We start from the raw sequence: 13,176 nt of genomic DNA, 5'->3' as shown, positions 1-13,176 counted from the left end.
TCTATGCATCCGAAGAAGTGAGGTTTTTACCCACGAAAGCTTATGCCCAAATAAATCTGTTAGTCTTTAAGGTGCCACCAGACTCCTTGTTGTTTTTATACTCAAACTATATGATGTAGAAATTCTGCACAGAATGTAATCACTAATGTACAGTCAGCCAAACCAAGCATTATGCTAGCCTTTTATTTTATGCTGCAACTTTTGCTTGCTAGCAAATGGATGTATCTACTAAAGTGGGTGGGCATCCATTCAGTGCACACAAACACAATATATGCATATTCAACTTGGGAAGCTGGGTACTCAACTGCCTGACTTGTGTAAGCAAAACTCAAGGCTGGAACTAAAAACTGGCTCCTTAATATTTATGAGCAAATATAAATATTTATATCAAATACAGTTTAATTTCAAATTGGAAAAAGAGCATTTTACAATGCAATGTTTTCTCATATAGCCCCACTATTCAAAAATAAATCTTTACTACACATACTGTTTCTTTAAATTACATAAAAGGTTGCTCCTGATGGAAAGGTCCCCTAGTCACAGTGCATGTTCATAGACAAAAAACAACTGAAGCTGGAACAACTGCTCAGTTTTGGTAACACAAGGCAATAAATGCCAGGAAATTCAAGGTTAAGGTGGCTCACTCATACTGTGATGGAAAAAAAAGCATAACAGTCTGAGTAAAGGTCATCTCTGAATTTCCTGGCTTTTGTTGATTCGTGTCACAGCCTTTAATGTTATTTAAACATTGTTTCTTGTTTGTGGATTTTCATCACAGAAGATTAGAGAATATGTACTGTGCAAAATGCATTACTATCTTTGGTGGGGGGGGGTTGGTAAATATTATGTATTTGTATTTATAATCAACTAAATATGTACTGAGCATTTTATCCAGTTGAGTACATATTATACCACGCTTTTTATAGTACACATACTTTAGTATGCAGATTTGCATTGATTGACCTTAGCCATTACAACAAATCCTTTTGCTTCAGCAGATAATTATAATTTTTGTCAAATGTAAAACATATTATTAGCTTATAATATATTATTTACATAATTCAGAGATGTTACAGTCTCTTATGCAAATATTTGCTAAATGCTAACTACAGCTAGAGATTTTTTGGTAGGTATTTGTCACGATAGCTGGGCCATCTTGCTAACTTTTAGATTTCTATTACACTATAAAATATTTATAATTCATATAATAATCTATTTGTTTTTAGAGAAAAAAGACAGATTTTGAATTTAATGGAGAATAAGTGCTGTTATTAATTTGTAAATTTATTTGCTCTCACATTAAGAGCCGATGCCTGACATTTTGAATTTATACATGTTCCTGATAACACCACATATATCCAACGTTCTTATTTTCTGAGGTCATGGCATTTATACATAACTTCCTGTGTGTGCATTAATACCAATATTTTAGGACTGAATAGGGCTTAGTTCTGCTCTAAAATAGGCAATAAGTTAATATTTAGAAATGAAATAAAGGCCCAATCCCTTTAATTAATTTTGAAACTTTTGTGTCTAAGGTTTATATAGCCCCAGCGCTAGTAATTACTATGGTACTCCACAAGGCCTTTTAAAATGCTTATAAAAATCCTATAAGCTTCCATTAAATTGCTACAGAAGTCTGAGAGATCCTTCACACTCATGAAAAACAAAAACACACTATAATCCATTATACTTTACCTATTTACTGTCTCCCATTTCTAATTATGAGACCATTTCTTATGAAACCACCACCTATTTTATAAATTAATGCCAATTAGTAACTGGATACAGACACTGTGTGCAAGGTCAGCAGATCCAATCTCGTCTTCAATAACCACCATTGGGTGGCTGCTTAACTGACCCATGAAATGAGTTCACGGTCTCAAACAGGAGTTCTATCATAAAACCTGCCCTCACAGTTGGCACTAGTTAGCACAGCCTTGGTAGTCTCTGTAACGAGACTAAAAACTGATTAGACATGAAGAATGAACTACTCTTCAGTAGCTGAGCTGCCTTGAGACAGTTCCTGCTGAGGAGAGCTACATGGGGAAACTGAGACTGCAGCAGCCTCTTGCTCCATCTGATCTATAGAAAGAATCTTCAATTTCTGGCACCTTTCCCCAGAATTAAATTCACTTGAAAAATTATTTCAATTTTTCCCTCCATAAAACGTTATGAATATTGATGCCTTTGCCCAATAAGAGGCATTCAGTTGCTGGAATATAATTACTGGCACATAGACTTGGTTACCTGCCTTCATTTAAAAGCATGGAAAGTGTGTCTAATGAGGCTAATTTCTCCACTCTCATGTGGTCTCCTACCAAGCCACCAAGAAAAAGGCAACAGAAAAATGTTAAAATGTGCACTTTTAACTAAAAAACCCCAAATCAAGTAAACCTATTTAATCTACATGACATATTTTTTACCAATCCTGTCTATCCATCCATCTATACATGTTTTCTAACATGGTCTTCACTGTATTATATTAACCATACATTACAAAAAAATAAAGTATCATATAAAAACATTAGAATATATTTGAAATATAAGGTAAGTGATTTAGGTAATTTGGCTGAAAATAACAATGAACCTCATCTATTAAAAGAAGAACCAATTTTCATACAAGTAACATGTAAAGGGACTACAACAACAACACTATTTCAGAACATTGATTTGCAATGCTCTTCTACTAGCTGGGAAACATTTATTTAATAGGCTAAAACATTGAGCCTTGTGAGCACATAGCTGGGGGTCATGAGCTCCTGATTTGGCCTGGGTTATTTAATAAAAACCACTTTGCCTCAGGTTCTCCCTCTATAAAATACATAATTACCTCTTTGAGGTATTATGAAGATTACAGAGATGTTTGTAAAGTGCTTGGTCTCATTATTGTGATGAATGATGTAAACTGGATTCATACTCACTGTTCACTTGGAAGAGAGGAGTTCCTGGACATAGTCTTTGGTGATAAATCATAGTCACTGTCTGATCTGTAAAGAAATGACTCCCGGCGCTGGCTGTGGCCTGGAAAAGTGGTATGCAATACAAGTCCTGAAGAAGAGCTGGCCTGGGGGTCCAACGGGCTGCGACCTGGTGACGGGCCATTTTCCACATCAAAACTATGAACAAAACACATTGTTTCATGCACATTTGCTGATGTGTATTTTCAGAGCACAGCATAAAACTTTCAAATACAGGAGGCAGAGTTTTGCATTTATTTTTGAGGTTTCAACCTGTGGCAAGGCCTGCCCTCTCCAGCACAGATAGGGTGACCAGACATCAAACGTGAAAAATCAGGACACGGGGTGGGGGTAGTAGGAGCCTATATAAGAAAAAGACCCCAAAATTGGGACTGTCCCTATAAAATCAGGACATCTGGTCACCCTAAGCACAGATGTATTAAAGAAAGCAAGAGGACACAGGAATACATCCTGTCCTGCATCAGCAGAAGGGCTCCCAAACTCTCTGAGTGGCTGCTATTGCTCCAGCCCTCCAAATTCACTCACAAATACACTTTTGCTGATATAGGGCAGGATTTTGCCCTACGTTAACATAGCTCCTTCCCGTACTGTACATATTTTCTCTTCCTCCTGTCTGAACTTTGCTGAGCTCAACATACCATACAGAGCTGCTAGGTTACTTCTCTGGGCCCCATGGTTTTCCTCGACCCTCTCTCCAGGGTTGTGATAAAGGTCAACTCCCTTTTACTAATCTCGATTAGCTGAGCCCCAGTGACGATCCTCACAATGTTAGCATAGAATAATGTAATGTAGATGAAATGCACACAATCCAGTAGACATCCTTGAACAGCATTACTGAACAAACTAGCCCAGGCCCAGCTTTAATAGCCGTGTCTAGTATGAGAGATGATCTAACAGACAGTTTTCAAGGCTTAACACAGATACACATAAAATAGTTGACTTCAGAATGGTACAAAGTTTACTGTTAGGAAATATGTACCAGGAAAGCCTGAAATAGCTGAATACCAATCCCACCATACTCATTTGAAGGTACAAATATGGGGAAGGACTTGAAGAACTATGCTATCCATATGAGCTAAGATCAAGTGTCTATCCAAGACCGTGATCAAGTGTCTTGATGTTTTTGGTCTTTTGGCCTCTAGATGAAAACCTTGTCTGTGTTTCCGGGACCTTGAAGTGAAAAAATTCTCTAAATTGTATCTTTTCCCTTTAGAATGCATGCAACTCAGCTCAGCAACTGTAATCCGCACTGCAGCCAACCACGGACATCAGTCAAAGTTACGCATCCTCAACAATTCTGGAAGTCAGGTCACTTATTTAGGTGCCTAATTTCAGGCAACCAAGTTTGAAGATTGTGGCCTGCACTTTCAAATACATTTCACAGCTTAACCATTGTGAGAAATACTTCTTTAGCTCATCCACTTTCAAACTGCTAGGTTGAGCAAAATGGAGTTTGTTTTTTATTTAAAATCTTCTGTCACCGTTTCCATTATACACCCACTTTCTTATGGGTTTATAACTTGGCTGTTGCAGCATGTGGTAGAAGTCACTTTGGACATTTTAGTAGGAGACACCCCTCATAAGCTCCCAAAATAAGCAGGTCGGCCTGTTTTGGTTGGGTTTTTGGAACCCATCTGACTGATGTAAATACCATCTGTGCTGCAATATCCAAGCAAAAGCAAAATGAATTAAGGATAAATTCAGACTGTATTTTCTTGCTTTTTTAGGTTTATGTCAAACCCTGATTGTTATTATACATGGCTAAATTGTGTTCCTCTTATATGCAAATAGTCCCATTGAAATCAATGGCTGTGACTATGATTTGAGATAAAGTAACTATACTGTTTATTAATGCGGGAGGGAGTTTGGGGTCTCTATATTTTTTTATTTGCAGTGTTTGTTTTGGCTACTTTAGTGTCCTGCAACTTCGTAGATCATTCTTTTCTAAAGGTTTACTTAAATTGTGACTGCAGAAATTTGAGTAGACATCAGTCGTTCCATTAGCAATGAAATAAACACAAACATTACAATAAATATGTATAACACCTTTGTGGAGCCATCTAATTTCTTGTTTGTATTCCCATATGGCATGTAACCATAGAAAACTCAAGTGCTCACCACATCGCTGCTATGCACAACTGAAACAGGAATCATGAATAGGAAGTAATAATGGGTGCATGTAACTGATCCCATAGTTAGGGCTACCATATGTCCGGATTTGCCCAGACATGTCCGGCTTTTCGGTCTATAAATAGCCGTCCGGGGGGCATTGCTAAAAATCTAAAAATGTCCGGGATTTCCCCCCGGTCGTCTATTTATAGACAGGCAGCCAAAGCCCCTTCCCTGCTCCCCCCATCCCCTGTAGCCCCTGAGGCCTTACCACACCGTCCGGCCCCGTAGCTGTCTTCCCCCTCCTCCCCTCCCCTGAACGCTCCGCCCACCTGCTCCTCCCCCTCCCCTGCTTCCCGCGAATAAGATCTTCGCCGGAAGTCTGAAAAGAAGCAGGGGCAGGCGGGTGGCAGCAGCAGGTAAGCTGGGGCCCGGGGGGGAGGGGGGAGGAGAGCTCCAGGGAGGCGCGGCCCTGGCCGAGCGGCTCCCTCCGGCCCAGGCCAAGCGGTGCCCGGCGGCCCCAGCGGCTCGGGCCCGGCTTGGGCCCCGGTTCCGGCCGAGCGTGCCAGCCCAGCCCTGGCCGAGCACCCCCGGCCCCAGCCGCTCTGCATCGGGCCCCAAGGTGGCGGCCCCAGTTCTGGCCGAGTGCGCCGGCCCAACCCCAAGCCCCGCGACCCTGGCCGGAGCTCCGGCAGGAGTGCAGCCCGATTCCTGGGCTCCTTAAAGCCAGCCCTGGTCAGGGGACGGGGGGGAGGGGTTGGGGGTTCTGAGGGGGGCAGTCAGGGGGTGGGAAGTGGGAGGGAGTGGATGGGGCGGGGCTAGAGCGGGGCTCCTCCCCCCTCAGTGTCCTCTTTTTGCTTGTGGAAATATGGTAACCCTACCATAGTTCATGAAAAGGAGGCAGAGATTCTATAAAAAAAAACTTGCCCCTTTCTAGTTTTTCAGTATTTATTTCATAAAACTGATTCTTGAAAAGTTTGATCGGTGTTTTATAATTGGTGTTCAAATTTAAACTAAAAAAGTGATATCTCCAATTGTAAGCTATAATATTGTAGACAGAATAATTGTAGGCCAATCTGGTCCACCAAGCCACTATTCTCTCCTCATTCAGGAAGTGAGTAAACAACAATAATAATTGTTTTAAAAAATCCAAAATGTTTATTGTAACCACCTTGCCTAAACTGAGTACCTGGAGGATTTCCTTACTGTAATCTTGGTCCTCCTCCTCCTCCTTCCCTTCAGCTGGCAGCTACCTACACTTGTCCTATCTAATGATGGACTGTAAGTTCTTTTGGGTGGGGAGCTCCTTTATCTATTTGTCTTGTAAAATGCACAACATGCTCTTGACATCTGTAAAAATAAATAAATAGTAAGCGAGGCATTGCTGAGCTACTACACAGGAAGGCTGATCAGATGTGCCAATCTGGTATACAATAGGGCATGAGGTCACTGTTAAGGTTGTGCATTAGAGTGTGAGTTGGATGGAGTTTAGAGTGTGTATTTCTTTTCGTGACTGTTGAAGTTGGAAGTGAAACCCTTATAGGCTGTGTAGGTGCATCACTGACAGCATTGCAGGCAATGCAAAGGTGGCAAGGAACACAGGAGACTTTTCCCTTCACTTCTTATTTTAAGGTTTTATTAAACATGTTATTTCCTCTGTCTGGAGGGTTTGAGTTATGCCTGAAAGCAACCTTAATTTCCAGCAAATGAGGAGAGGCATTGCTGAGATACGACCCAGGAAGGTTGGTAAAGTATGCAAGAAAGATAGCAAAGCTACAGATGTCTAAGGGACCTTAGGGTTTAAAAAAAAGGCTTTTTGAAGAAAATCAGTGACTATGGTTTTAATATTTTCTCTCTTTGTGAACTAAGTTATGCACTTGGAAGCATCACCCTTATGAACTGTATGGAGATTTTTTTTGAGCAGCTGGATATGCAAAGAAATCCCAGTGCAAGCCAGGCTACTTGAGAGGTCTTGCAGAGAGAGAATGAGAATCTCACAGTACAGAAATGAACTGTTATTAGAGACAGGATGATCAGGATCAACCAAAAAATTCAGAATCTCAACAACCTCCCCCCCAAACTTGCTACTGCCCTATTTCCATTATGGGCTGAACAAAAACTACAGATCCAAGCATCCTCCAACTTTTAGGCAAGCCAGATTCAGATCTGGACGTCTGCTTAGATCTGAACTTTGTGGTTTTGGCCTTTTTCTAATTGTTATGATATTCAGATCATTCCAACAGCTGAGCAAAAGCACAGAGAGTCACCGTGGTGACACATACTACCGTCCCCTTCCAAACACCAGGCACCAAGCATATACTTAGTGTTACTTTTTGCACAAACACTTCAGCCGCTCATAGATTAAAATTAGAATTCTTTTTCTTGACAAGCAATGAGTCACAATGTTACCCCCAAGCTGTTATCTAACAGAATAGGGTGTGACTACAGCAACTCGCCTTGAAACAGCAGTAACAGCCAAAGCATCAGAAGTATATGCTGCCTACTCTAGTGTGGCAATTCGTGCCAGAAACATTTTCGAAGAACTGTTTATTTAATATACACCTCTACCCCAATATAACACGACCCGATATAACACGAATTCAGATATAACACGGTAAAGCAGTGCTCCGGGGGGGCGGGACTGCGCACTCCGGCCGATCAAAGCAAGTTTGATATAATGCAGTTTCACCTCTAACGCGGTAAGCTTTTTTGGCTCCCGAGGACAGCGTTATATCGAGGTAGAGGTGTACCAAATATCATGTATTTATTCATAAAAGAACAACTGATAAAGAACCAGTAGCAATACATTGTGCACGGAGAACTGGGCAGGTGAAGCCTAAATGTATCATTATGTACATTTGTATTTGGGTTCAGATTTTTCACAGTTTTAATGCTTCTAGAAACCACATATTGGACTGGAAAAATACAAGACCAGATCTTCTTCTAGCCTTTCAGTTCCTTGAAGCTGGATATGCAACAAGTTATTTAGCTCAAGATTTATTCTGGCAAGTAAATGACTCCTTAAGGCATTACAAAATGACAAACACAAAGAACAATATTAAGATAGGTGACATGGTTAAGGTTCCTGTGAAAGCCAAACTCACAGCACTAGTTTATACAGTATGCAATGAAGGAGATTCCTTTAATCACCATGCTATATTATGGCACTTAACAATATAATAGCTTAAGTACATCTACAAAATGATATATAGCTGAATAAATATCAGAGTTTTCCTTTATGAATGACTCAGTACATATCCTTATTTGTGCACAGAAAATCAACAGAAAAAGCTCAGCTCAATAACAATGGTATTTACAGACATCTAGTTAAAAGACACACATACCCTAATTGTAAAATTTGATCACAGAGGGCTCGTCAATCTAGCAGACAAAGATATAACAAGATCCAGTAACTGGAAGTTGAAGCTAGACAAAGTCATAAGAACGGCCATACTGGTTCAGACCAAAGATCCATCTAGCCCAGTATCCTGTTTTCTGACAGTGGCCAGTGCCAGGTGCCCCAGAAGGAAGGAACAGAACAGGTAATCATCAAGAGATCCATCCCCTGTCGCTCATTCCCAGCTTCTGGCAAAGAGTTTAGAAAGACAACAAAATAAAATGGAGACTGAAGTCTCTACTAGGGTAATACTCTGGTGCGTGGATTATGTTCACATAAATGTGCATTTTGGCACTTGCACTTAAAATAGAGAGACAAGACCCCATCACCATTGTGTCCATGCACAAGTTGGTTCAGTCAGATTCCACAGTGATGCCTTATAGGTATCAAACCTTCCTCACAGTGATTCCAAGATCTCTTTCTTGAGTGGTACCAGCTAATTTAGATCCCATCATTTTATATGTATAGTTGGGATTATGTATTCCAATGTGCATTACTTTGCATTTATCAACATTAAATTTCATCTGCCATTTTGTTGCCCAGTCACCCTGTTTTGAGAGATCCTTTTGTATCTCTTTGCAGTCTGCCTGGCACTTAACTATCTTGAGTAGTTTTGTATCATCTGCAAATTTTACCACCTCACTGTTTACCGCTTTTTCCAGATCATTTATGAATATGTTGAATAGGACTGGTCCCAGTACAGACCCCTGGGGGACACCACTATTTACCTCTCTCCATTCCGAAAACTGATCATTTATTCCTACCCTTTGTGTCCTATCTTTTAACCAGTTACCGATCCACGAAAGGACCTTCCCTCTTATCCCATGACAGCTTACTTTGCTGAAGAGCCTTTGATGAGGGACCTTGTCAAGGGCTTCTGAAAAGCTAAGTACACTATATCCACCGGATCCCTCTTGGATTTATAGCCTCTAAAGTTTTACGTTGCTTTATTTTTGAATGCAGTTATTTTTTGTACAACTTTCATGATAGAGATTGCAGTACAGTACTTGTACTAGGTAAACTGAAAAATAGCATTTCTTTTGTTTTTTACAGTGCAAATATTTGTAAAAAAATATATATATATAAAGTGAGCACTGTGCACTTTGTATTCTGTGTTATAATTGAGATCAATATATTTGAAAATGTAGAAAACATCCAAAAAATTTAAATAAATGGTATTCTATTATTGTTTAACAGTGCAATTAATATTTTTAATCATGATTAATTTTTTTAATCGCTTGACAGCCCTAATGCAAATAATTCATTTAGTTTCTCCGCAATGGCCTTATCGTCCTTGAGTGCTCCTTTAGCATCTCGGTTGTCCAGTGGCCCCACTGGTTGTTTAGCAGGCTTCCTGCTTCTGATGTACTTAAACATTTTTTTGCTATTATTTTTTGAGTCTCTGGCTAGTTGTTCTTCAAAGTCCTTTTTGGCCTTCCTAATGATATTTTTACACTTCATTTGCCTGAGTTTATGCTCTTTTCTATTTTCCACACTAGGATTTAACTTCCACTTTTTAAAGGTGCCTTTTTGCCTCTTACTGCTTCTTTTACTTTGTTGTTTAGCCACAGTGGCACTTTATTGGTTCTCTTACTATGTTTTTTAATTTGGGGTATACATTTAAATTGAGCCTCTACTATGGTGTCTTTAAAAAGTTTCCATGCAGCTTGCAGGGATTTGACTTTTGGCGCTGTATCTTTTAATTTCTGTTTAACTAACCTCCTCGATTTTGTGTAGTTCCCCTTTCAGAAATTAAATGCTACTGTGTTGGGCCACTGTGGTGTTTTCCCCGCCACAGGGATGTTACATTTAATTATATTCTGGTCACTATTACCAAGCAGTCCAGCTATATTCACCTCTTGGACCAGATCCTGTGCTCCACTTAGGACTAAATCAAGAATTGGCTTTCTTCTTGTGTGTTCCAAGACTAGCAGTTCCATGAAGCAATAATTTAAGGTGTCAAGAAACTTTATCTCTGCATCCCATCATGTACCCTGAGGTGACATGTACCCTGTCAATATGGGGATAGTTGAAATCCCCCATTATTACTGAGATTTTTATTTTAATAGTCTCTCTAATCTGTCTGAGTATTTCACAGTCACTATCACCATCCTGGTCAGGTGGTTAGTAATATATCCCTACTGCTATATTATTATAGAGCATGGAATTTCTGTCCATAGAGAGTATATGGTACAGTTTGGTTCATTTAAGATTTTTACTTCATTTGAGTCTATGCTTTCTTTCACATATAGTACCACTGCCCCATCAGCACGACCTCTTCTGTCCTTCCGATATATTTTGTACCCTGGTATTACTGTGTCCCATTGATTATCCTCATTCCATCAAGTTTCTGTGAGACCCATTATATCAATATCCTCGTTTAATACGAAGCACTCTAGTTCACCCATCTTATATTTAGACTTCTAGCATTGGTATATAAGCACTTCAAAAACTTGTCACTTTTTAGCTGTCTGCTATTACATGATGTAATTGAATGGGACCTTTTTTCATTTGACTGTTTCTCATCCTCTCCTCCTTACTAGGACATAGAGAATCTCCATTAATAGATCCTCCTCCCCTAAGGGATGTCTCTGTTTGAACCACGTGCTCCTCTGCACCTGTCAGCTTTCCCCAGCCCTTAGTTAAAATTAAAAAGGTCATAGAGCAGTTTTTAAAGTGCCAGCAATCTGGTTCCATTTTGGTTTAGGTGGCGCCCATCCTTCCTACATAGGCTCCCCCTTTCCCAAAAGTTTCCCCAGTTCCTAATAAATCTAAACCCCTCCTCCCTCCACCATCATCTCATCTATGAATTGAGACCCTGCAGTTCTGCCTGTCTAACTGGCCCTGCGTGTGGAACTGGAAGTATTTCAGAGAATGCTACCATGGAAGTGCTGGACTTCAATCTCTTACCTAGAAGCCTAAATTTGGCCTCCAGGACCTCTCTCCTATCCTTCCCTACGCCATTGGTACCCACGACCACTAGCTCCTCCCCAGCACTGCACATAAGTCTATCTAGATGTCTTGAGAGGTCCGCAACCTTTGCACCAGGCAGGCAAGTCACTATGCGGTTCTCCCAGTCAACGCAAACCCAGCTATGTTTCTAATGATCGAATTGCCCATTACTAATACCTGTCTCTTCCTAATAACAGGAGTTCCCTCCCACAGAGAGGTATCCTCAGTGAGAGAGGATACCAGATCATCATCTGGAAGGAGGATTCCAACTATGGGATTGTTTCCCTCTGCTCCAGTTGGATGTTCTCCTTCCCTGAGACTTTCATCCTCCTCAGCAGCACAGAGGCTGTCAGATGGAGGATGGGACCGTTCTACTGTGTCCCGGAAAGTCTCATCTATGTACCTCTCTGTTTCCCTTAGCTCCTCCAGTTCAGCCACTCTGGTCTCCAAAGCCCGTACATGGTCTTTGAGGGCCAAGAGCTCCTTGCACCGAATGCACACATACGCTACCTGCCCATAGGGCAGATAATCATACATGCTGAATTGGGTGCAATAAACTGGGTAGCCCCCACTCTGTTGCTGGACTTCTGCCTGCATTCTCTTTTTACTCCTGAAGCTCATTCCTTGTTGATGTTGATTTGTTTTTATCGGGGTATTTTTGGCTTTAAGTTTAAGGAATATTAAGTGTATCTAGCCCCCTCTGAGGTTCCCCCTCTAAACTCCCTCACAAAACTCCCCTGTTAGCTGCTCCTTTTCGTTAGCTCCTCTGGTCACTTAGGAGTGGGCTTTTTAAAGCCCCAGTCTTCCTGTATAATCCCACCCCCTGGTTAAGGGTTGATGGGTGCTAAAGGGCTTAGGGAACAAAGCCTCGTTAAGAAGCTCTCAGCCTTGCCTAGCAGGCTGCTAGGCTCAGCACATGGTCTACCCAAGCAGAATGCTAGGTATGAGTTCCTAGATTTTCTCCTTAGAATAGGATTTGTCACAAATCTTTCTATGGGAATAACAAAAAAGTATATATATCCTCATGGCCTGAGGAAGAGACTGGGTCTGGAATGCATACACAGAGTTCCTAATCTAATTTCTTCATCAGACCATGGGTGTCTCCTACCAACATGCTAATTATATTTCTACTTCCAGGTCTTATTGAAGTCCATGGCAGGGTCTTGCTTTAATTTCAGAAAAAAGGAGAGATTTGGTCTAACATTCTGAATTTCATTTGAATTCTGATTGCATATCCTGTGGTTGCTGTGCCACTTCTTGGTCTCATTACAATCTTCATACTGTCTCAAGATGTAGAATAAAAATATATAAAATCAAGCCCATTAACAAGGCAGTTTTTATACATTTTTTGCTCATGTGACAAAACCATTTATCCTGAGAAGGAGAGAATCAATCCTACATAATATATAGACTACATTCTGTTCTGAGTTCCACAAACGCATCTAAGGGTCCTTTTTTTTTGGCCATTTAACATACTCCAGTGAAAAATACAAATTTCCATAGTTGCTATGGTGCCATCATTGCTCCCTGCAGTGGAATTTCAGGTGATTCTGACAGACGTTGCTAATGATAAAGCTCATCTTACAGTGACCAAAATCTCTTCCCCACAAGACAGCAACTAATATTCTGGTTAGATTTTCAGATTCATTAAGTGTGCTTTCCTAAAGGGTCCTTGGCAAATGCAGTTACTTACATCTTCAGCGCTTTACATTAATGGCCTCTTCTAGATGCGCTCTA

At 40.6% G+C, this 13,176-nt stretch overlaps 1 protein-coding gene across 5 annotated transcripts in view; it reads right to left on the bottom strand.

Moving 5' to 3' along the window:
* PDE4B (phosphodiesterase 4B) overlaps positions 1-13,176 on the bottom strand; it is a 380,290-nt gene that overhangs the window by 85,712 nt on the left and 281,402 nt on the right. For all 5 annotated transcript variants that reach the window (XM_005300089.5, XM_005300088.5, XM_005300091.5 and 2 more), the window contains one exon: positions 2,925-3,119. In XM_005300089.5, the coding sequence (XP_005300146.1) occupies positions 2,925-3,119 (195 nt within the window). The remainder of the gene's footprint in view (positions 1-2,924; positions 3,120-13,176) is intronic.

This window comes from Chrysemys picta, chromosome 8 (genome assembly GCF_011386835.1).
Source record: "Chrysemys picta bellii isolate R12L10 chromosome 8, ASM1138683v2, whole genome shotgun sequence".
NCBI classification, from domain to species: domain Eukaryota; kingdom Metazoa; phylum Chordata; order Testudines; family Emydidae; genus Chrysemys; species Chrysemys picta.
Note: the sequence above shows the minus strand (reverse complement) of the source record. Positions and strands in the feature narration are given on the sequence as shown.